At 35.8% G+C, this 26,569-nt stretch overlaps 1 protein-coding gene across 3 annotated transcripts in view; it reads left to right on the top strand.

Moving 5' to 3' along the window:
- LOC150075991 (P2R1A-PPP2R2A-interacting phosphatase regulator 1) overlaps positions 1 to 26,569 on the top strand; it is a 155,149-nt gene that overhangs the window by 103,950 nt on the left and 24,630 nt on the right. For 2 of the 3 annotated variants that reach the window (XM_090387132.1, XM_090387130.1), the window contains 2 exons: positions 24,406 to 24,500; positions 24,593 to 24,648. In XM_090387132.1, coding sequence (XP_090243258.1) covers positions 24,406 to 24,500; positions 24,593 to 24,648 — 151 coding nt within the window. The remainder of the gene's footprint in view (positions 1 to 24,405; positions 24,501 to 24,592; positions 24,649 to 26,569) is intronic. The other variant, XM_090387131.1, reaches the window with a different exon arrangement.

Genomic DNA, 26,569 nt, shown 5'->3' with positions numbered 1-26,569 from the left:
TTGTGGTTAGGTGTTTTTTGCAGGGATTCTCTTGCCAATTTTATCTATATGGATGGAAAAGGATCAATAGAAAAGTACATTTTAGCAAAATTTTAAGGGATTCAGTTACTACAAGTCTAGAAATAGGGGTATATTCAAGGTTTTTGAATATACCCATATTTCTACATTCAACTTTTACGTTAACCTATTTAAGGATGGGCAATTCGGTTGAGAGGCAAAGACTAAGATTAGTTTTAGCTAAAACTGACTAAATAATGCAACCAATGAGAAGTGTCAGAAAAATGAATTAAATTTTTCCTTAAATTCCAAGGACATTTAAAAACTTTGGCCCGTGAGTTTTGAACTTTTTTTTTTTTTTTTTTTTTTTTATGAAATTCTCAAACACGAGAGGTATTAGAACCTATATTACTTAGTATCGTGCATGGGTTGGAGGTTGAAGACGAAAGAAGATATTTGACATTAGACTTGAACTTCTAGAGGCTGTAATTTTCAGGAAATATGTACGAGGGTGGTTCATTAAAGAACCGCCCTGACCCAGCTGCAGAAGTGCTAGCCTGTTCATTCTTGGCACAGGTTTTAGTCCTTCTCTACATAGCCACAGTGCAGATTTACACATTTTTCCCATCGATGGATGAGGCTTCGGATACCATTTTTGTAGAAGTGGTGAGGGTCTTTGAACCATGACTCTGTTGCAGAAATGAGTGTCTCGTCATCAGGGAAGTGGGTCCCAGGAAGAAATGATTTGAGGGAAGGAAACAAGAAGTCCAGTGGTGCAAGATTGGGTGAGTAGGCTGGATGGGGCAATATTTCATATCCACAAATGGCTGCTTCTGTTGCAATTTCAGGAGTGTGAACTGGGGCATTGTCTTGAAGCATTCTCACACCTTTGGACAGCATGCCACGCCTACATGTTTTGATTTTCTCCTGTAATTTTGTGAGTAAGTTAGCATAATAGGCACCTGTAATTGTTTTACCTTTCGGCAGGTAATCAGTTGTTATTACACCTTTCTTATCCCAAAACACTCTCGGCAAGATCTTTCTTGCTGATGCTTGGACCTTGCCTTCTTGTGGGGGGGGGGGAACCCTAATGTTGCCATTCCATGGATTGCTTTTTACTTTCAGGGTTGAAATGGTGTATCCAACTTTCATCCTGAGTGATTAGATGAGAGAAAAGGTCTTCCTCATTTTTTTGGCACAGGTCTAACAACTCTTGTGATTTTGTTGTCGACCAGCCTTCTGGAAACCAGTCAATAATCGGGGAATCCATCTTGCGCTCAATTTCCGTAAATAGAGTTAGTCATGAAGGACTGTTTCAACAGAGCCCACACTAATCTTCACCTCCTAGGACAATTCACACACAGATATCCGGCGATCTTCCACGATTAACGACTCCACTTTTCTGATCGTGCTGTCATCATTGGCTGAATGGGGACAACCTGGAATGGGCTCAGATTCTACTGATGTCCAACCACACCTAAACTATCTATGCCAGTGCTTCACAATGCCATAGGATGGGGCTTCATCCTTATATACAGCAGTCATCTCCTTGTGGATTTCTTTAGGAGATTTCCCCTTCAAGAACAGATACCAGATTACAGCTGTGGCTTCAACTTTGTCCATGATGCTATTTCGTCACACATTCAGCTTTGTAAGAGAAAAACAAATTAAGACATAGGGCTGAAATTTTACACCTTTAGTACAGAGATATGTATGATGCTACACACAGAATATCATGACTCTGCGATATGTGAAAGTAGGTGAGAGCGATTTCTTTATTGAACCACCCTCGTATGAAGGAAGATTGTTCCAGAAAATGGCAGTTGAATGAATAAACGAGGAAGATGAAAAGTTGGTTCTGTAAGTTTGAAGTTGGATGTTGCCTGGTGGTGGTACGTGTTCGGACTATTTTGAAAGAGAGAGCGGGAATTATAGAAGCCAATTCAGAAGAACAGTGTCCATGGTAGTATCTTTAGAAAAGGCATGCAGCAGAAACAATATGTATATGAGACAGCGAGTGGAGAGACTCTGTTAGAGAGGAGTCATTAATTAATCTAACTGCCCTCATCTGAATGGAATCTAGAAGCCTGAGAGAGGTTTTGGGGTACCGCCCCAGATGTGGGAACAGTATTGCATGGTAGGGCGGATTTGCGATTTGTACAGAGTGAACAGCTGTTTGGAAGAAAAGTAACACCGAGATCGAAAGAGAAAACTAAGTTTTTTATATGCAGAGGAAGCAATATTTGTAATGTGCTTGGGCCAAGAGAGATTAGAAGTCAGGGTAATCCCCAAAAGAGATATATCATTTTGCCTAGAATAGGAGTGTCACCAAAGATAAGCATAGGAGCAGAAGAATCCTTTTTGTGAGATATAAGACAGGACTGTGTTTTATTAAGATAGAAATCGGCTAAGTTGTCTTTGCCCCACTGGAGAATTACCTGGAGATCAGCATTTAAGGAATTGGTAGCGGATATTTGAGACGTTGAAGCTGATTGAGCAGTCAAGGTTTCTCAAACTGGTAAGTGGAATGCAATTTGCTATCATCAACAAAACTATGGATAAGAATTCCAGTTAATGGAAGAAAGTCATTAACATACAAGAGGAAAAGAGTGGAGGAAAGAACTGAACTTTGGAGGACACCAGCATTAGCGGAGAAGTTAGAAGACAGGGAGCCATCTTCTATAACCCTCAGTGAGTGATCAGAGAGAAAATTGGATTACAAAAAACAGTTGGTAAACCATAAGATAGAAGCTTGTTTAAAAGATCTTTATGCCAAACATGATCGAAAGCCTTTGAGATGTCAAGAGCAACTGCTTCTTTTTCACCAAACTTTTACATCAAATTTATCCATAAATGGGTAATATAAGCCAGAATGTTACCAGTAAATCGACACTGACGGAATCCATACTGACGATCATTGATCGGACAGAAGGTTTCTAGGTAGTTTAAGAGTTGGCTGTTAATTGATTTCTTGATTACTTTAGAAAGCATGGAAGTCATTGCAATGAGATGATAATTAGACGAGAAGGATTTGTCACTCTTTTTAGAAACTGGCTGGATATGAGCAAATTTCCAAGCAGAAGGAAAACACCTTTGCAATAAGAAAGTGAAAAAAGGTGGAATTCATGTTTAGAAACCTCATTTTAGAGTGATATTAGCATTAGCAAAGGCACATGATGCAAGAAAGCAAGTTTATACAGCATCAGCCAACACCCTTTTTCATTTCACCCGAGCCGACCGGGCTAGCCGAGTGGGTAAAGTACCTGCCCGGCAACCCAAAGGTCGCGGGTTCGATTCCCGCCTCGGGCTTGGATCAAAGTACTGCAAAAACCTTGGGAGGTGCAATATGGCCACAGAAGCCGATGCGCCAACAACTACCAAATCAAATCAATCATTTCACCCATCCACTTGCTCCAAATGTTTGTCTAGTTCTGCCTTGAATCTATTTAAGCTATCAACTTCTATAACGACAGATGGGAGTTTGTTCCAACAATCAACCTTCCGCTGGCTAAAGGCAACTTCCGCACAGCCATCCTACAACTGTCTTTCCTCAATTTGAATTTCTGCCCTCTCAGGTGATTATTCTGAACAAGAGGAAAAATCCCATCAGCATTGAGCAGGCTCAAACCATTCAAGGCTTTATACACCTCAATCAAATCGCCTCGCAGGTGCCTAGTCACCAGATACCATAATTTCAAAAAATTAAGCCTTTCTTCGTAAGTGTAACCCTTTGTTCCATTCACTAATCTTGTTGCCCTTCTCTGTACTCGTTCCAACAGCTCTACATCCTTCTTAAAATGAGGCCTCCAGACCTGCTAGAAAAATTCCTGTATACCATTGACAAGACACCATGAGCTACTCTTGCAGACCGTCTGCACTGCTCAGAAAACTTCATATCTGCCTGCACAATTACCCCCAGGTCCTTTTCACTGTCAGTGTAGTACCACAGAGTTGATACGTTACTCTGGGGTTACTGCTTCCCATATGCAGTACTTTACTTTTGTCAATGTTAAACTTCAGTTGACACCTCTCAGCCTACCTGCTCAACTTTTCTAGATCCTGCTGTAGCACGGTACTGTCATTAGTGTCACTTATAACCCTGCCGACCTTCGTATCGTCTGCAAACTTGGACATTAAGCCTGATATACCATCATCAATAAATACAGAAAACAACATTAGACCCAACACTGAACCCTGGTAAACTCCACTAATAACATTAGTCCACGAAGAGCAGTGTCCATCGATTACCACTCTCTGTCTTCTCCCACTCAACCATTCATTTATCCATAGCAGCAATTTGCCTCCAATGCCACACTGCTCCAATTTGTGCAGCAGTCTTCCATGTTCCAAGTTATTCTTTGCATCCAGTGCCTTTGTGACTACATCATAGTATCCAATCAAATTGGTCAGACAAGGCTACCCCTTAACAAACCCATGTTGTGTGCGAGCTATAATTGAAATCTTGTCTAGATGATCCTGCAATGCTTCTTTAACCAGTGTGTCCATTAATTTCCCTGGAACAGAAGTTAAACTGACAGGTCTGTAATTACCTGTGTCTCCCTTTGATCCTATTTTGTGGATTAGGGTCACATTTACACATCTCCAGTCCATGGGTACCTTCCCTGAGTCCAAGGAAGCTCACATAATTATGGCCAAAGGTTTGCTTACTTCCTTTGCTGCCTCTTTTAATATAACTGGTTAGATTCCATCCACCCTGGTGCCTTATGTTTATCTTAAACAATTTCTCCCCCACTTTACTCACAGTTATTACAAGATTATCTTGCTTACTTCCAGTGTTTAATACTCCTCTGGCATTCCCCTCCCTGAATAAGGTCTCATGTGCGAATGTACATGCAAAATATTCATTTAGTTTGTTAGCTATCTGAGCAGGATCATCAACAGTTGAACCATTGATATCAAGTGGACCAATCTGATTCATCCCCTTCCTTCTGGAGTTTACATAACTAAAGAAGTCTTTGCTGTTTTTTTTTTGCATCCTTTGCCAAAGGTTTCTCGTAATCTGCCTTTGCCTGCTTAACCTCCTTTGTGACTTGGTTACTGAGCGAGCAGCTTATATCTATTAGGGCTTGCATAAAACCGAGAAATTTCAAAACCGAGTTTAACCAAAGTTTACTCATAAAACCGGTTTTAAAACCGATTTTCTCAGACTTAAGGAAAATAATTAAAAGCTTATAACACAGGTATTTATTTTATCTTGGGTAGATTGTACAAATCGTAATCAAATCTTTTAAACAAAATCTATCACCTCTTATAGTAAAAAAAATTTTTTAAATTAAAATGCTCCAAAAAAGTAACCAGCTTGAGATTATACAAAATTACAAATTGTATTCAAATCCTTTAAATAAAAACTATCTTCTTGTATAGTAAACAAAAAATAATAAGCCTTATAATAATAATAAATAAATAAAAATAATGTCAAAAAAAACAGCTTGGGAAAATTACTTTACTATTTATTGCTCAGCTTTTTTCTGAAAACGATCCTTTAAAAAACACACTATATTAAGCATTTTTCCTGATAGACTTGACCTTATTTTTGTGTTAAAGAGACCAGTGATCGAAAACACTCTCAGATTGGACACTTGTTGGTTTAATGTTCATTAGTGCTTTATAAACTTTCTCCAGCTTTTCACTTCTACTGCTAGTTGCCTCCAAAATTTTAAATTCTTTGCTGATTTCCAATTCACTCGGATATTTTGAAGGCTCTTCAGTTAATCTCTTTTTTACACTATTACATACTCTCGCATGAGTATCTCCAACATAGGAACTAGACGAGTCTTTATTTTCTTCTAAAAGATCAGCTCGTTTATTTTCAATTTCTTCATTCAACACTAAGACTCCTTCAGAATGTTTTGAAAATAATCTCTGATAAATCTCTTCAGCATGCTTTTTCAAAACTTGCTTACTTGGAAAATCAAAAGTTCTTGAACCTGAATCTTCTTTCCTAAATTTTTTGGGGTTGTGTAGATAGCTGAGCAAAGCCACAGTTTGGCAATTTCGTCTTGCATTGTAACGCTGCAAAAGGCTTTGGTGAAACTTTAAAGCAAATGGGTTTTCTGCTGTATCAAGCTTAGCAAGCAGAAATTCTATTGAAGACTCTGCTTTAAGTAAGTCTGTATCTTCTGAGGTTATAGCCTTCAGAATCATTTCAACCTCGTCGCAAAGTTTCACATAGCAATTCAAGGTTTTCCAGTCATCGTCAGACACAGCTTCAGTTGACAGTACTGCAAATAGAGCATTTGGAATGCAATTTTTCAATTTCAAAAATCTCTCAATCATATAGAATGTGCTATCCCATCTAGTCTTGCAATCTAATATAAGTTTATATTCTTTCCCATTAAATTTTGCTTTAATAAAATTTTGTAATATGTCGTTTTTGGTAGGCGATTTTCGAAAAAGCTTGCAAATTTTTCTGACTTTGTTAATAGTTTGTGCAATATTGGCCATTGGATTGAAGAAATAAATGAGCTCATCGGTAAAGTCGGTTTGATAAAGCATGCCTTGCTGTCTTTCTTCAACTTCTTCATCATCATTACTTTCTTCATTATTTTCAATTTCTTCATTGTCTTTGGGAGACTCAGACTGTGGTACCATAATTGATTGCTTTTTCATAAAGTACATCTGTAACTGACAGATGTATACAATGGGCTATACATTGTTGATGATTAGGCGTAATTTGCTTGCCAAACTTAATCACCATTGTTGCTCCATCGGTGGTGCAGGCAACAATATCCTCATCCAAGTTCAAACCAAATTCTTTCAAGTGTCCATTCACAATTTGCTTAGTTCTTCTACTATCAACTGAACCATTAATCTCAATAAGACCCAACGACCAATGATTGTCTTTTGAATGCACATTTATATTCATATACCTTTTATTTTCTATAGACGTATATTCGTCTAGAGTCAATGAATACCGTGCACCCAAAACCAGTGAATTTTTGAAATGCTGAATGAGTTCCTCTTTCTTAGTTTTATAATAATTCAGAACCATATTTTTAATTCCATTCACTGAGGCTGTTGGTAATTTATTGTATTTATTTCTCTGAAGGTGAAGGCTTGATTGTATAAACTCACTCTTGGCAATTGAATTAAAAGAAAATCCATCTAAAGCAGCTAATTTTGAAATCTCTTCTTCCATAGATTTTTTAACGATAAAGTTTGCTAACGTTCTTACCATTTTTACGGGAGGTTCACTGTTATCTTGTTTAATGCCAATCTGATGCATTTTCTTTAAATGCAACATCAAAGATGATGTAGATCCTCCAGACGACTTCATTATCTTCTGACATTTCGAACATTGTGCTTCATCTTTGCTTTTTTCGAGCAAAATAATTCCATACATTTGATTTCATCTTAGACATATTAAGAGTAATAAATATTAAATAGTAGGAATTTATGTCACTGACAATTTTAAATAAAAATATTGAAGATAACAAAGGCACAATACTATGCGTCATTCCCGCAAGCACTGAATGAAGAGTCTAAACGAGACAATTTTCACGAAAGAAATTTTTTATTTATTTACTTGCAATTTTTTTCCCCCCAATTAAATCTGTTGTATTTTCAAAATTACATAAAAGCTAAATTTGGTAAAGCTGATTTTTGGAGAACATTTGAACGCAAATTTAATAGGAATAAAGAAGCAAAAAACTTTCTACGATTGAAATTTGATGCAATATTCAGCGAATCCGTTTCTAGTGGGTAACCATCAATAAGGCGCGTTCCATAACTTGCCTGGAAAACAAGATAGATGGAACAGAGAAATGTTGAGCATTTTCTTTTACGCTATCGCTCCGACTCACTCAGTTGTAAATGAGTACACCTGCATCGTGCCATGATACAGGTGGGAAGATAAAAGAAATTCCATCCTAGATTTGGGCCACTTGCCCATGAGATTCGTACCTAAACATAAAATAAAATAAAAAACATGTTTAAAACATAAAGCAGTTGAACGATCCAGACAAACGAACAAACAAAAGAAAATGTGCGTAACAAAAAACTATATTCGAGGGCTAACTAAGAAAATATTCGAATCTGGTTTTAGTAGCTCGGTTTCGGATTTAACAACTCAATATGAAAACCGATTTAACCGGTTTTATAAAACCGGTTTGCAAGCCCTAATATCTATCATAGGCTTCTGTATCACCTGTTAATTTATATGTATCCCATGCATTTTCCTTCTCTGCCACATGTCTAATTAGTTCATCTGACATCCATTTAGGCCTAAATTTTGAACAATATTTCTTAGTTGGTATGAAAAGCCTAGTAGCTTCCAAGATTAATTCTTTGAATGCTTCCCATTTTGAATTTGCTGTTGGTTACATCATCAGTTGGTCCCATCGTATAGAATTTAAATACTGTTTCAGACCACCGTAGTCACCCTTACAAAAGCAAAAACCCCTTCCCGTTTACCCCTGACGATAGTTGTCTCTTTGAGTAAATCCCACTTCAGCACACTGTGATTCCTGCCACTCAGTGGTTCCTTTATCTGCAGATTCTTAATGCATGAAGAATCACTACTGATAATCAGATCAAGAGTATTATTCCCTCTAGTTGCCTCCCAGACATGCTGCTGTAGAAAACAATCATCCAATATGGAATGAAGTTTGTCTTCTGTGCTTGAGAAAATTGCAGAGTCCATAGTTAGGGTTGTAATACAGGATCAATACAATGTTAGAATTATGCATCATTTACTTAAGCTTTAGCAAAACGTGTGATATAGTTACAACTGATTTCCTTTTGTATCAAAAACCTAATTACTCTGTAATCAGACTATGCTATTTGAATAAGACCTATGCAGATGTATCTGAAACATTACAGTTTGGAATAGCATTGGTAAATAAATGATTTTGCATTTGGATAGCTGTAATCCTAGGTAACAATAAACAATACTAGCGTAACAGTAAACTCAAGGTATTTGATAATGAAAAAAATTAGTAGTAATTATATATTCTGATATTCTCCGAGTAGTACAAACAGTTTGTTGGGACTGCTATTCGACTTCAGTCAGTGATATCAAAGAACTTTATTAGTAAAGACAGAGGTGTTTATTATTCCATTATATAATAGTTAGGCAGTAGTTAGGTCATATCTTGAGCATCTGTTGCATTCATGTTTAGAAACCTCATTTTAGGGTGATAAGGACCTGATTTGAAAAGATATACGAGAGGGTATTGAGTTCTTGGCATATAATAAAGAGAAACAAGATAATCCAATTACATGCAAGAAAGTAAGCTTATGTATCATCAGCCAAAAAAAAAAAAAAAAAAAAAAACACTTCACACATTCATTCCTTCTAAACCAGAGTTTCCCAAACTTTTTCAGATTACCCCCCCCCCTTTTAGAGCATATATTTCGTCAGTGCCCCCTCCGAAGAGCGAGTCAAAAATGATACATTGAAAATTAAATTATAATAAAAAACTATTTGAAATTTAAGCATTTATTTTATAAACAAAAATATAATTGTACAACAGTCTAAAAATATTAATGTGCAGGACGGGTCTGATGCCATGACACTAATTTTTCCACATCTGGCTCAATATTAGTAAGCAGCATTCTTAAATCGCTTTGTTCCACTATTTGTAGTTGGTTTCTCTTTTTCATCAAAAGGTCCGTAACGGCACTAAATCCTCGTTTAACTAAATATGACACTGGAAACACAATTAGGAACTTTTTCACAACGGTCCATAATCCAGGATAAAGATTTGTAATTTGTTACTGCAACCAGAAATGATGGTACCCGTTCTTAAATTTGATCTCAAACTCTTCGTTGGTTTTTAATTCAATCAGTTCTTCTTGTAATTGCATTACTGTTTCCTCAGCACTTGAAAATGGGTCTTAAACCCAATCTGGAATGTTCGTGGTGAGAATATCTTCAAATCATTCGGAAAAGTCCTTATGTAATGCTTCAAAATGATGACAGTAGACTTGAATGTCATCATCATATATTTTTGTCTTTTCCTTGAGTGCTGAATAACTCGGAAACTGGTAAAATTCTCCACATCCCAAGTTGCATTTGAACAGAACAAGCTTTGAAACAAATGCAGATATCACAGCCTTCATTTTAATCAAATTCAGTTCATCTCCTTGCAGCTGCAAATTCATTTCATTGAACTTGAATATAAATCTGACATATAAGCTGTGTCACTTTTAAACTTTTTCAAATTGTCTCACAGGGAAGCATCTTTGTTTTCAAAGAATTCTAAAACTGTCTCAAAAAAAAAGGCTATAAAAGTGACTCAGACAGGCGGCCTCGACAACCAGCAAACTTCAGTGTGGAGTAGCAAACAATTAAATTCTTCATTGTTTTGTATGCACAACTGGCTGAATAATCTGTCATCAAGAGAATTGTTTCTGATTTTGTTAATTGCTGTAATGACGTATTGCAATGAGTGATGCAAGCGATCACTAAGTTTTTTTTTTTTGCGACTAAATGTTGTCAATGAATCACGCAATGCACCACCATTACATTCGCCACTGACTTTTTTAAGTGTGCAATGAATCCATGATGGCAGCCCACCATCAACAGAGCTCCATCAGTTGCATCCGTCATTATATTTGTAAGAGGAATCTCCCTTTCTTTAAAAAAACTCTTCCACAAGAAATATCGACTCTCCTTTAGTATCTGTTACCAAATGTCTGGCAAATAATAACTCTTGAATTAAATTTTCTTCTTTTATAAACCGAACATAAGCTAACAGTAAGGCTTCATTTCCTGGTAGAGTTGATTCATCCAGTTGTAACAAAAATTGGGTAGTCCTCAAAAAATTGCATAATGTGTCTTCCCCATCCTTGCCTATTTCGTCAATTCGTCATTGTACTGTATTATTGCTCAAAGGAAATTTCTTGATTATGTCAGTCACTGGCTTGTGCAACACGGTACGTAGAATCTCACTAACAGCTGGTAGAATTAATTCTTCACCAATAGTATGTGGCTTACCAGATTTGGCAATCAGTAATGAAATGTTGTAAGAGGCTATGCACCTCTTACAACATTTCATTACTGATTGCCAAATTGTCTCGCAGGGAAGCATCATATTCTTGCTTTGATGCATCTGAAAACATACTTGACAATGTCAGCTGTTTGCAGAATTGGTCTCAAAGTGCTTGAAAATAAGATAAATCTTTATTTCTTGTCACCATGAATTTTTTTCAAGTGCTCTCCTAATCTTGAAGGTTTCATAGATTCATTGGAAAACACTTTTTTGGCAAATCAGGCACATTGGTAATAGCTTATTTGCAGGTGACAGAATGAAGCCATATTTTAAATATTTTATACTATACTGCCTACATTTCTTCTTTGGTTCTGCCATGGTTATATCTGTAAAAAATATATTATTATAGATATATGTATTATTATTTATTTTATATATTATTTATTAAATAAGATAACACTATCATTGCACTTAACACCGGTTACAGTTTTATGAACAACCACTAATTTCTCTAATAATTTCATATTGAACTGATCAGTCTCTCCAATAGTTAATGCCAAAATTCTACAAAGAAAGAAAAAAAATGTACTTACGAAATGTCTGGATCTGGGTAGAGTAATAAAACCAATAACAATATGTAGCACACTATGTATTGCTGCCACTGGCACGTGGATAATGCTGCAAAAGGGTGTAGTAGTAATAGCAATAGCACAGCATCAAAGAGCAAAAGGTCTGTACATACAGACTTGGTGGATGTGCACCAATTGATTGAAGGCTAGCCTCAGGAAAGATTATATTTATAGTATTCTGCACTGGACTTGCCAGAACGTGCATGATCGCTTGTCGCATCGCACTGACATTGCGCTTGTTTAGTTCTGTTTAATTGTCCCAAAGAATGAAACACTGGACTCGACAGTACTTGTGTGAGCGCTCCCCACATCGCTTGTGTGTAGTCTGCTCAATTCATATGGTTGTGACTTGCGTGTTTTCTCGCCATATTACATCGAATGCAAGAAGCGCTATTTCAATTCCTCCTACACATAAAGTCGTATGCTTGAAAAGCTGATTTCACAATAGAGCTGTGTGAAGTTTAATGGTAAGCTTTTTGTTTCAAAACAAATTTATGTTGATTTAGTTGTGATTAAATTAGTTAAATAAGTTAGAATTCTTTAAATCAGAAAAATTGAAAATATTTGAACTTTAAACAGCTCTGTTGTAAAATCAGCTTTTCAGACACATAACTTTATGCGTAGGAGGTATTATCGATTTGTATCCCCCTTGCCTTCTAGTGCCTCCAAGGGGGGCCGGTAGTGCCCGCTTTGGGAATCACTGCTCAACGTTTGTCCAGTTCCTCCTTGAATTTATTTAAGCTATCAACTGCCACAACAACAGATGGAAGTTTGTTCCAGCAATCAACTACCCACCGGCTAAAGGCAAAATTCCTGACTCAACCTTGCACTGACCATCTATGTAACTGGATGCACTTCCTTAGATTTTGTTTTCCTTAACTAACAGCATAATCCCTCTTCCCTTCCTATCCTGTCTATTCTTTCTGTACACATTGTACTCCCCAAATTCCAATTCTGTACTACTTATATCTGTGTGATACCATGTCTTTGATAACCCAACAGTATCCACCTTTGATGTCTTGACCAGCACTTCAAATTCATGAAATTTATTTACTATACTCCTAGCATTGGTGTACATGCAAGTATACATGCACCTGTTCTTATTCTTAGTTACCCTAACACAGCCCATGTATTTATTTGTTCCGTGATGACTCCCACCAGTCCCTGTAAACCCCAGCAACCCGCCCTCCAATCTAATTATATAGTTTATATATACTTAATATATAGTTTCCCTGCTAAGTATATAGTTTATTCGATATATTCATCTTTCAACTCTGCACATTTTTTACAATGTTCTAGCATGTGAAAACCTAAATAGAAATCGAAAGACTTCTCCTCAAACCAGACCAGGCTTCTGTTGCTTGTATGACCAGCAACATTTGATGCAGGGTTGATATGCTGTAAATGTTTTTTGTGATTTGGGAGGAAGTAGTCTGAGAGTGCAATGTATGATGAACATGGGGGATGATGAAGCCTAGTTCAGTCAAGTTGATTTGCTGTGCTCTCTGTGTGTGTGTGTGTGCGTGCGTGCGCGCGCGCTGAAGAATTTACCTGCTAAAACAGCACTCCTCAAGTGAGCTTTACCCTAAATTAGGCCTTCCTCCTGGAGTTTGTCCAAAAATGATAAATAAAGCCCAGCAGTTATTGTTTTACCCTTTTCCAGGTAATCAATAAACAAAATCCCATCCTTATTCTAAAAGACAGAGGCATGCTAAAATTTCTAAATGGATAGCAGAGACTCTGGGCATGTCCAGGAAACATGCTGAATGTATTATTCATGACCTTCCTGACAGACTTCTGGGTGTAGAACTTCTTTGGATGGGAGATATGGGTGAAACAAAATGTCTCCCCCCACCCGATTGACTGATGGGCAGGTGGGCCTTTTATGGCCCCCTGCCCATCTAAGCAGACACCGTGCTGTGGCTACCTAGCCAGTATGGTTTGGGATGCAGGCACTGGCCAGTAGGGTTTTATTCCTGGCCAGTGTGGGAAAGTATCCAAAAATGGAACTTCAACACAGGAACCCTTTCCCTGTGATCTTTTATACCTAACATCTGGGGGTGGTTGTCCTCTCACTTCCCCCACCCTTGGTGGAACCCTCCTCCTTTTGCCTGGTGGGAAGAGGGTGGGCATCCTGACCTGGTGGCCCACTTCTGTCCCCGCTTTCAACCAAGTGGGCACCTTCACCACTGCCCCTCTTTTTCTGTCTACCACTTTAATCCCCTCCCACTTCCTGTCTCCTTACTATTCCTTTCTAAGTTTCACTTTTTTTTTTTTTTTTTTTTTTAACTGGGCTCTCCCTGTCTGTAGCCTTGGCTATCACAGGGTTTGCCCCGCCAGTGCTTTATACCCCCTACTGCCTGGCACGCCTCCTCATGGCATTGGATGGTAAACTACAGGTTTTTGTATGAAAACACAGGCCCCTAGGCTAAGAGGCCAAATGAACAACACAACCCACACTAACACTACACAAACACTTGCTAACCTACATAAATCTGACCATTACAGAGTTTGTATTCATCACATTGCTTGATGCTGAGTTGGGGGAACCCCCATAACAAATAACTATACACTGCTGTGAGTATTCTTGAAGGTGAAGATACTAGACCTGGACCTACTTCCAGCAGGAGAAATTGCATAAAAACAAGATCAAAGGCAGAGTCCCCCACAATGTGTGGAAAATGCACAAGCAGAAACAATTACAGAGCATTCTGAGCAATCTTCCCAGGTTGCTGGGTCTGCCCTCAACAAAGTAATTAGTGCTTGCCTTCAGTTAGAGGAACTTATAGCTACTCAAACTAGCAGGATTGCAGCAACAGTAAAGAAAAAATAATAAAATATTGGACAACACTAGAGTTAATTGTCACAGACCTACATATAGAAAACGAGGCTTAAAAGCAGAACGTGAGACTAAAGAATCTGATTGGGAAAAGCAAAAGCAGCAATATTCCAAATCATATGCACAAGCAGTTAAGGCAAATCAACCCTTACATAAACAGCCAAGTATCAGACTATTCCTACTACTCAAAAGCAAGATGAAAATGTCATAATACTTAGAGACCCACAGAGGACAGTAAACATGACTCTGCAAAGCTGTTCAAAGTAGCTATCACTAAAATTCTGGAACATGTCAAGATAAAATATCTCAGGAACATACACAACACTGGTGTAATTATAGAAGCAGAAACTAAAGAGGATCCTGATAAAATCAGGAATAACTGTGTAGTAACAGGTCTAGGAATTAAGAACAGATAAACCCAAAACTAGTGGCCCAAATATTATTATTTTTGATCTTAACAAAAGTAAAGGCAGGAATGAAATCCTAGCGGACATGTGACAAGAACTTGCAGAGTACATGATGAAAGATGAACTGAGCAGTGAATCCATACTAAAATATAATACCAAATCAAAATCAACACAATCCACCAGGAATCTGGCACCAAGAGATCGGCAGATAATCTCTAAGCAACAAAGAATTTATATAGGATGGAGTAGCCACAGGTACAGGGAACCTAAGTGCTACAGGTGTCTGAGGTTTGGGCGTACCTCACACATTTGTTCCCAAAAGAGACTACCTGTGTACACTGAACTGTCAGAGGCCATGAATATAAAGTTTGAAGAAAAATGCAAGAGGCCAAATGCGCCAATTGCAAATCTGCTGGGCTTTCCCATAGATATTGCATGGGCTGCCATAGTAGTCAGAAATAGAAACATTACTGTCACCAAAATAAAAAACCCACTGGCAGTTTTTTGCACAGGTTCCTTTCCCTCTAGGATCACTCCATATCATATCAATGCATGCAGATTGAATCAAAGCATAGTCCCCTTCTACCCAGTACTTTGCAACAGCTCTAGTAGTAGAGCTGTTGCAAATGGCAAATGATCCAAGAAAAGGGTGCTCTTATATAGCATCAGCCAAAAAAAAAAAAAAAACCAAGAATTTGTCTATTTTTCTTTTGAATTTATTCAACCCATACACTTCCACAACAACGGATGGAAACCTCTTCCAAAAATTTTGGAAGAGGCTTCTTCCAAACTTTGCTGAAGGCAAACTTCCATACATCTATCCTGCAACCAGTCTTTATTGCATAAATTGAACTTGAATTTATGCTCCCTCATATGTGTAGTTTCAGAACGTGGAAGAATATTATTAACATTCAGCTTACTCAATCCATTCAAGGCTTTAAGCGCCTCAATAAAATCTACCCTGCAAGTGCCTAGTCTCGAAATACTGCAATTTTCAGCAATGAAGCATTTTTAGATAAGGGCACCCTTTTATTCCCTTCACCAATCTCGTTGCCTTTCTCTGCACCTGTTCCAGTATATCTACATCCTTCCTAAAATGAGGCCTCCAGACCTGTATGCAGTTCTCAAGGTATGGCCAAACCATGGCCTTATACAAAGGGATAATCACCTGCTTATCCCTATATAAATAGTGTGGATAAAAATAGCAAAAATGACCTATAAGGAGATAAGCTAATTAAGCTATAAAATAACAAATGACAATTTCAGTATATCATTGACAAAAGCCCATGAGCTGTCTTGGCAGCATATCTGCACTGCTCAGAGAATTTCATGTCTGATTGCACAATTACTCCCAGGTTTTTTTATTCTCCACTACCCTGAGTGTAGTACCACACAGTTGAATGTTATCCTGAGGTTACTGTTCCCATGTGCAGTACCTTGCATTTGTCAATGTTAAACTTCAACTGCCATTTCTCAGTCATCGACCCAATTTTCGTACATTTGTTGCAATAAACTCACCCTGATGACTGTTATTATTCACCCTGCTAACCTTTGCATCATTTGCAAACTTAGACATTAAGCCTGATGTACCTTCATCACTATCATTGATAAATAACAAAAACAATAATGGACCCAGCAATGAACTCTGGGTACTTCACTAATAATTGTCACACTTGCAATGTACCTTTATTTTCTTTCCATATTAATTTTGAGTAAGGTAAATAAAATTTAATTTAAAAAGTGCAAGTGTATGGAATAAAGCATAAAGCATGTACTGTGCTATTAGTAAATGTGTTCATCTACATACTGCATCCACCCTAAGAAATGCATAACTTCACAGAGCATTTATGCTGAATTAACATAAAAAATGATTTTTGTAAACCTTTTTTTTTTTTTTTTTTTTTTTTTTTTTTTAAATTATGAAAACCTCAAACAAGAAAGGTATCAAAACATATAGTACTTAGTAACATGCATGGGTTGAAGGAGAAGTATGGGGGAGGGGAGGGGGGGGTGACATGCCGGAAACTTTGCTTTAGAGACTAAACATGGGTTTCACCACTTCAAGCCTCCAATAAGCAAAGTGATCGTATTGCACCGATCGATGAGAGTCATCTACCACCTCAGACCATTAGCATTAGCAAAGACACATGATGCAAGAAAGCAAACTTATATAGCATCAGCCAAAAAAAAAACCACCCCTTATTTCACCCATCCACTCACTCCAAATGTTTGTCAAGTTCTGCCTTGAATCTATTTAAGCTATCAACTTCTACAACGACAGATGGAAGTTTGTTCCAGCAATCAAACACCCGCTGGCTAAAAGTCAAAGGAGCAGCCCAAACAGTGGGAGCTCAACTGTTTTCTCCCCCTAAAGAAAGCCAAGATTTCTTCTGCTGGCAAGGTGATGGCATAATTTTTTGGTATGATGGTAGTTTGTTGCTAGTGGATTAACTTCAGAAAAGTGAATCAGTCACAGGGGCACAAATCTTGTGAACAAGCATATTGTCTACCAGGACAGCGTTCTTGCTCATAAGTCTGACGTTGCCCTGGCTGTACTGCATGAGTGTATCTTCGAAATCTTGTACCATCTTCCATATTCATCAAGTCTAGAACCATTAGACTTTAACTTATTTCCTAATTTGGAAAAATACCTGGCTGGCATCCATTTTCCCAGTGACAATGATATCATTGCTGCAATGGATGCATTCCTGGAGGCCCAAGAGGAAACTTTCTTTGCAGCTGGAATCAGTGATTGCAGCATAAGTGGCAAAAGTGGATTGACTCCAAAGGGTTGAAAATGTTGTAGAGCAACATGTTACTAGGCTCCTCAGATAAATTCTTCACACTTTGGCCATGAAATTTTCAAATGCCCCTCTTAAATATCATGCAAATTAAATTTATTTTTGCTAATCTTTTATAAGAGACCCCACAGGTCAGAATTTCCTTTAGTTTGAACTAAATTTTTTCCATGAGGCACATTTTTGTTTGGCAATTGCGTTTACATATTCTCTTTTCAGTTCTCTATAAATATTCTTAGTCTTCTAACCTGAAGTTCTGGCCACGACCTACACTGTGGAAATTTTTATGTGCTTTGTGGACTTTGAAATAAAATTGAAAGTTCTTCTGTCCACCAAGGAACACCATTAGATCTGCAAATTTTCTTCCTAGCACAGCAGTCTGTAGCATGAAGAAGGGCAGCTTGAATGTAGAATGCTTATTCAGAGACATTAAGCAGACTTAGAGAACCCAAAATATCTGCATTCAAATCATGTTGAATAGAGGACTTAAAGTTAGACATTTGATGTATTTAATGGAATATCTTCTGATATCCTGAGGAGGAGAATTGGTTGAGAAAGAAGATTGGAGAGACACATTAAACATTGATTACTTTGTTGTTACTAATCAGTAGGGTTCTTATTTTTATGACCTTAAAAATGTCAAAACATGATGAAAACATGTCATTAAATTTAACCAAATATGACCTTAAATATGACTAAATAATTTACCTTTACGTACTGTACAAATAATAATATTTACATTTACTTTTTTTATTCGTTCAGGGTACAAGAATTACAAATTTCTAACATAACGTTAGAAATTTAACGAAATATAACGAAAATATTACAATTTGCAAGTTTTTTTTTTTTTTTTTTTTTTTTTTTTTTTTTTTTTTTGAAATATAAACATTAAAATTTTTTTTAAACATACAAAAACCAAAATGTATAGGCTAAGGTACTAGGCTACTAACACTTAAGTTGCTAAGTACTTTCCATTGCATTGCGATACCTGTATCCACTCCAAATGTTTTGGAGTTAATCTCCTTCTATCATCTGCTATTATTCGCTTGTAAGCAAAGAAGGACCTCTCAACATCACAAGATGTGATCGGGGCAAAATTAAATGCCTTAATGACATCGGGAGCTAGAGGAAGTCCTTCAACGGCCATATCCTCTAAAACTTGAGAAATTTTGCATATGCGAAAAGCATACCAAAGGAACCTTATGAGGTACAGAAATGATGAAGGAAACAACACTGTCGCAACAGCGGAAACAAAACGGTACAGAGGGACTTTATTCAAAAATGGCAACATAGCACTGGCTGCCATGATACAGATGCATCACTGCAAAAGGTGAATCTAGCAACAGTTGCATGATTAGTTTTATCCAGAACTTTTGATGCAAGGAGATACGATTTAAATGGTTCATCTGAATCAAGCTTTCCAACAATAAAATAAGCTATATATCTGCCTTCACAATCCATGGTTTCATCAACCACACACAGCTGCTTCCAATATCTTCGCAAATATTGTTTAGACACTGCAAATAATAAGTAAATAAAAAAAATTAATTAATAAAAATATAGCCTACACAGTGTTCAGTCTTTTGGATTTTATTAAATAATAAATTATTTAATAAAATCATTGAGAGCATACCGATTTATAACAGTACTTAAGGTAATATTTCCATAACGTTGATTTGTCAGCAATTTTTCGGGAGCAGTATTTTTCCAAGAAGCTTTTGAAGACCGGATTCTTCACTTTGTTCCAAGGAATATTTGCAGCATAAATCGGCAAAGAATGGATCTGGTGTTTTTTGGTTTTCTGCAGTAAGCAGCTGCTATATAGTAGGCACCCCCGAAATTCTCCTTCTCCTTATGTTCGCTTCATACAAAGCAGTAATATTATGCTGTTGTAATTGGGATACTTTCGTGCACGGAACCTTAAAAATATATTTATATATTTATTTAAGATTATTTATTAAAATTATTATTATTTTTCGATTTATATGAAAAAACTAAATATGCATGAGCATTAAATTTGGAATGTCCATATATCGAAGCATTAAAAAATAAAAATTATGATAGATCTATTACCAGGTAATTAATTTATTTGCTTAAATAAACTAAATGCAACAGGGCATAATATTTAAGAGTTTAAGATTTTGTATAATATTGGTGTAGATACACCATAGAGAACTCTTAAAGAACAACGATGATAGTAGTGTGAAAGGCATCATATTGTCTGTATCTCATATTGTGCTCTTCCTTCAAAACGAGATGCCCATGTACTGCGCTACCTCGAATAAGTAATGCTTCACTAATGGAGAAGACTGTTGTTACTTGTCTTACCACCACCCACCGATGAAATGCCAACTAGCTTTGAAATGGTGCCATCTGGGGTTTTGAAGAAACTTAGAAATTGACAATTAGATGGTACTCACTGAGAATAAGTAAGTCTTCTCTATTAGTGAAACATTACTTATTTGAAGTAGTGCAATACATGGGCAACTCGTGAAGGAAGAGCACAATATGAGATACAGACAAAATGATGCCTTTCACGCTACTATCATAGTTGTTCTTTAAGAGTTATCTGTGGTGTATCTACACCGATATTATATTTATTAATTAATTTCCGTACCTCTGTATTGCACGCGTTGCAGTATATTATTTTTGCATCCGTTTGGTATGTGTCTTTAGACTCTTCTAAAAGAAAAACTGTTTTCTAAAAAGCTCAGTTTTGCTCGATTTTGTCTTCATTTCGCCAACAGCTGAAGTTTCTACTGTATAAAATAAGTTGAACAAATAATTTGTTGAACTCTGTATAAGACGAAACTACTGTAAAGTTTTAAATTATAGCTAAAATTACACTACGATGTTGTTGAGTGACTAAAGAGCCAATTGAAATAACTTTGGGATTTAGACGCTCGTGCCCGCTCACGCTGGAATGTGAAATGATTAAATGTAAATTCCCACAGTTTTTTAGAAATATATTTTAAATCAATCTAATAAATATTTGTTGATTATCGTAAGACGAAATATGAAAATTTTATGTCAACAAGTATAAAATATGCTATTAAATAGGATATTTCATATATTTTTTGAATTTATGACCTAATGTGTAAAATATGATGAAATATGAAATTATAAACACGCTTCTTTATGATCCTCAGACCATGTAACACGGACACACTGTTTCATGCCTTTATGTAAACGAAAAATGAATATGATAATACATAAAAATCCGAACCCTGCTAATCAGTAATCAGTGCGAATGGTCCAATCAGAAATCCTGAAAGAAAAACCAGATGTTGAGATTGTTAAATGAAAGTAAAAGTAAAGGCAAAAATGTAACCAAAAGCCTTTTCAAGGTAAATTAATGATAACAGAATTATACAGGGATTAAACATGGATTATAACATGTATTATACAGGAATTTTTATAGTAGTGATAAGGAGATGATTATCCCATTGCATAAGGCAATGCTTAGGCCACATCTTGAGTATTACAGTCTGGAGGCATTTTAGGAAGGATGTACGTCTGCTGGAACAGTACAGAGAAAGGTAATAAGATTGGTAAGGGGGAAACAAAGGGTGCTGTTACCAGGAAAGGGATTCAAATTTTTGCAAATTGCAGCATCTGAAGATTAGACATCTGTGAGATGATGGATCTGATTGAGTTGTTTAAGGCTTTGAGTGGATTGAGCAAGCTCAATGCTGGTAACATTCTTCCTCTTGTTCAGACAACACATGTGAGAGGGCATAAGTATCCTGCAACCATACCCCCTCAGTTTGTACAAGTTCAAATTGAGGAAGTATGGTTGCAGGATAGATATGTAGGAATTTGCCTTCAGCCAGCAAGTAGTTGGCTGAAGGTTGGTGGAACAAATTTGTCTAATTGATGTGGAGTTGTGTAGTTTGAATATATTCATGAAAGAACTAGACAAAGAACTAGACTTTTTTTTTTTTTTTTTTTTTTTGCTGATACTGTTTAAGCTTGCTTTTTGAGATGCAATAAAATTAAGGAAGTCAATAATAAAATAGATTTGGGAATAATTGTGCAATCTAACATGATGTTTGCTTAACTTCATTCATGTTTTCTATCTTGACAACTTGCCTATGTCATTGACTAAACGTGAAGTTTGCGCAATGGTTTAGACAAGTTGCCACAGTATTTTATTCTATTTTTCTATGAACCAAGAATATTGACAAAGTGGTAATTATTATATTGTACACAGGGTTGGAACTGTCATTTTAACTAGGATATGGATCTGTTGGAAAGTGTACAGTGAAGAAATAATATATTTGGTTGGTTATTGAATTTGGTATGTTGCTAATTCTTGAGACCTGATATTTATGTAGGGACTTGATAAAATTATTTAAAAATAAACTCTATTAAAAAAAAAAATAATGCTTATATCTTTTTTCTTTCATAGTTGGCACAAAGTGTAAAAGATGTACTACAATTAGGATAGAATAGTCAAGTTTTTTTTTTTAAAGCTGTTTTTTATGTTTCACAGAATAGTAGCATGAAAGAACCTGACCAGTCCTGCATGCCTGTTTTTGTATCTTTTTGTGCTGCATAGGCATGGGCCACCTCACAAGTGCTGCTCTTGTTACTTGTTTATATTTTGATTGTGGATTAGCAAACAGTTGCCATGCTAGTTCAAGGTTCTCAACCTTTTTTAACTTCATAAATATAGTATCATCTCAACATGGAAGGATGTTTCAGGGCTTTTCAAGAGTAATTATTTAAAATTACTCTTGAAAGCCAAAAACATATGAAAACTGTCAATAGGATTTGTTCCTTGGAGCTCTTGTAATTATTTTTGTGTTGAGTTTAAGAAGTTTGTGAAGTAAATAAGTTCTACTTTTTTTTTAAAATTAAAATTACAGATTCTTCTGATATGCTAAGTTAGATTCTATTCGTTTTATGTATGATTTATTATATAAAAATGAGTTCGTTGCCTCAGTTATTATCATTTATTTATTTGAAAAAAACATATCAATGATATGTTTGGTCATGTCTAAGTATTGAGAATTATAAGAACAAGAATACAGTAATGCAAAAATTTAGCATAAAATATAATATATATTGTGTCTGTGCGTGCATTTGATTTGTATTTTCGAAATTTGGTGGTTAATTTTATTAACTCTAAAATGGAAGTGCCAAATAGTGTAATATTTATACTGTATATTTATAAAAAAAAAAGATTTTTTTTTATTTTCAGAACAATTAATAAAAGTTTGTACATATTGTCATATACTCTATGAGCAGAAATATGTACATTCACATAATTTTGAAATTTGGCAAGCTTAATAATTTTATCAACTTTTAAATGGAAGTGCCTAATACTGTAGTTTAATGTTCATATTGTATTTTTATAGTTTTTTTTAAATTTATATTCAGCAGAATTAATAAAAGTTTCTGCATATTTCTACTTCTGTACTTAAGATATTAGCAGAAATAAGGATGATTTAATTTTTAAATTTCGCACCCTTATAGTTTTATAAACTGTAAAATAAAAGTAACTAATGCTTACGTGCTTATATTTAATACTTTTGATTTTTTTTTTTTATTATTTGAGTCTTAATTGAAAATGACATGTGAAAAAGCACAATATGAAAATGTTTAATTAAAATTAAAAAGTTACATGTAATAATGCAATCCATTCACAAAATGTCAAGCTTTGGTATACTGCAAGCAAAATTTTTAAAAAACAAAATAACTTTCTAGAAATATATAAGAAATTTTTTCCTGTGTGCCACTTTTTTTTTTTTTTTTTTGTTTATCTATTTGAGATGCACTGATTGCAAGTTAAAAGGAGGAAAAAAAAAATGAACACCTGTTTGATTTAAAAGATATATAAATTATAATTAAATGTTGATAAAACTCAGTTTTTGCCATGCAAAAAAAAAAAGTTTATGAAGCTGTATCTTATTTGTGAAATCTGAATAGACCTATGTTCATATGCATTTTTTTAAAATTGTGTTTGCTGAAGGAGAAGGCTTCGCTCTTATCCATATCGCATTATTATACAAGTAGGATGCCCTTTATTTTCTCCAAAAATTGCAGTTTCTGAAAATTTACCTGATAAAATACCTAATTTTTCTTTCCTCCAATATTTTTTTCTGATATGCCAAAAAAATAAACAAATTTTAATCAATAATTGATTAATAAAATAAAAATATCAGATATTAATGAATTTTCTGTTTTAAATCTCAAGGGTTTCAAACTCCCTTTCTCTCTTTCTCTCTCTCTCAAAAAATAATGGCAAATCCTACAACATACTCAATCTGACTCCCATTTGACCTGCATTACTCATATAATGGTACTGCAAAAGATTAATGCATTTTTTTAAAATGAACTACTGGACAGAGACTTATGTTGAAATGTGGAAAATTTAATTTTTACAGGCTAATGGAACAGCCACTTTGATGTTTGAATACATGAAGTTATCAGAATATCTTTCCTGCTTCCCAGTTTCAACCATGAATTTATATATAATGCCTTTATTTTATGAAATGCTCTCTGACTAAGCTGTATATAACAGCTTAGTTAGGTTTAATTAATGTTTTTCATTTTTTTCAATGATATCCTATTCAGAATACATTCCTGGATAGTGTTTTTTTTAATGATTAAAACAATCTGTTTATCCATGTTTTGGAATAATGATAAAATGTTTAAGTTTATTGAAATTAAATTATATGATATATGTTGTGATTAAAAAAAAATCTTTATTGTATAAGTAATTTTATTGTCACTATTTGGCATAATAAAAATTGCTATCCTATATTTTTAAAGCAATGTTTTTCCCCATCAACCTGTCTACCAGTAAGGTCAAGTGCCTTTTCTCCCAGTCCAAGTCCTAGTCCTACACGCAAGAATTTTACAACCAGGTATGTTATATAAAGTGTAGTGTATTCTTTGCCTGTTTAGATATTTATTTATAGTTATTTCTTTTTTTAATTTTTTTTTTTTTCTTTTTTAGGCGCAGCCAAAGTCCCATATCGTTAAGACCAAGTCAGTTTTCAATTAAAAGAAAATGTAAGAGTGTTTTTAAGAATGTTTTAAAATAAATATATGACTGATATAAAGAAGCTTAGCAGTTATATAATACTCTAAAGCAGCGGTTCCCAAACTATGTGGCACAGCAAACTCAAAAGTGTGCCCTGGGATATTTTAAATTTTCGATGGAAACATCACACGAACTACTAGCTCAAGGTAGTTCACAGTTTTGTTTCAACATTACTTATTAAGTTGTTTGGACCTAACTGCTTAATAAACGGAACTTTTGGCATAGGGGTGCCGTGAAAAATTTATTGAGACACTAAGGTCCCCATGAACTGAGAAAGTTTGGGAACCTCTGCTCTAAAGGCTATACTAGATGAGTGCTTGAAGCACAGCGTCGGCAACACCTTCCAATGCCCAGTTTTACAGGAAACAGGGTAAAGGCATGCAAACTAGATGGACCCTTCCAATGACAACAGTGTACGACATTAGCTGGCGTTGAATGCCTGCCATCGCCATTGGAGGCATTTCAAGTGTGACCACCTTTGTATAGCCTGAGGAAACATTCTCCTTGTACATGGGGTGGTTCGCCTTAATTGGTTCGTTTATTATACTTTGGGAAGACTATGTTTGACATAGAGGACTTTATTTGTGAGGTGGAAAGGAAGCCTCCCTCATACAACACGTCATTAAAAGATTACTCCAACAAAGAAATAAAGGCAAAGTGTTGTATTGAAATTGGAAAATAAATGTTTCCAAACTGGAAACATGTAATGATGTTTCCAGTTTGGAAACATAATTACATTTATGAACATCATTACATCATTAATTATGAACTATATAATGATGAGAAGAATCAGAAAGCTCAGTTCTAAACCTTATATATTTATTGTAAATATTACTTCTATTTTAGTACTGTTTCATTAGTTAATGAAATATAATATCTAGGAAGTTAACTCATACACCGATCATTGAACAAAATTTACTGTAACTAAAATTTTTACAAATAGTATAAAAATATAAAACAAATTATTTACAATAAACTAATAACTGTACATTACGGAATACTAAAAACTGTAATAAAAGATCGTTTACAATAAAATAAGCTAAAATATAAAATTAAAAGCGCTAAAAACCTGGAGCTTTCGAGAGCATCAGCTCTCTTCTTCAACAGTAATATAACTTTCTGCAACATCTTCTTAAATAGCAGGTTCACGGTACTTTCACACGTGGTATTTCTCCACGTGGTTCAATCGGCACATGGTCAGAACTGGAAGCGGAAATGTCTCGGGTACATGGCAAAGAAAATCGTTCATCCGAATTTAATACAATTGTTTCAAAAATAGGATGAACACGCATGCCTCTATCTCTATTCATGGTATTCTTACTGGATGAACCAATCCGTAAACCCTCGAGCCATTTACGCTCCCAGTATCCGTGTGCATGATCCAAAATAATAGCGTCCTCCGGGGAGATTTGATGCTGCTTCTCCCAAAAATGTTCGGCCACGGCAGACTTACTGTAGTCAGCGGTTCTTATGGCATTTAAATGTTCCCCCAGGCGATCCCTAAGCCGTCGTTTTGTTTCCCCCACATAACACTCCCCACAATCTGGGCATTCTATTCTATAAATAACTCCACTACTGAGATCTTTTGGTATACGGTCTTTGACCTGAGACACAGCTGTGCACAGCCTCCGCCCAGGAAGCTGTACACAGCGTGTCTTATAACCCCGTAAAATTCTTGCCAGATGCTCAGTAAGGCCCGGATAGTAGGGGATGTATGCGGTGGCTACTGGGACGAACGACTCCCTACGCTCGGACACCCCTCTACTGTATCTATCCAGGATCCTCTAGGGGTATCCGCACTTTCTAAGTTCTGCCGTGACACGATTAATTTCTTTCTCTTTATCCTCAGAAGTGGTACAGTGTGATCTTACTCTGTCAAATAAAGCTTTC

This window comes from Mastigoproctus giganteus, chromosome 13 (genome assembly GCF_048544385.1).
Source record: "Mastigoproctus giganteus isolate SK-2022 chromosome 13, ASM4854438v1, whole genome shotgun sequence".
In the NCBI taxonomy this organism is placed as follows: domain Eukaryota; kingdom Metazoa; phylum Arthropoda; class Arachnida; order Uropygi; family Thelyphonidae; genus Mastigoproctus; species Mastigoproctus giganteus.
This window is presented reverse-complemented; position numbering and strand designations above follow the sequence as displayed.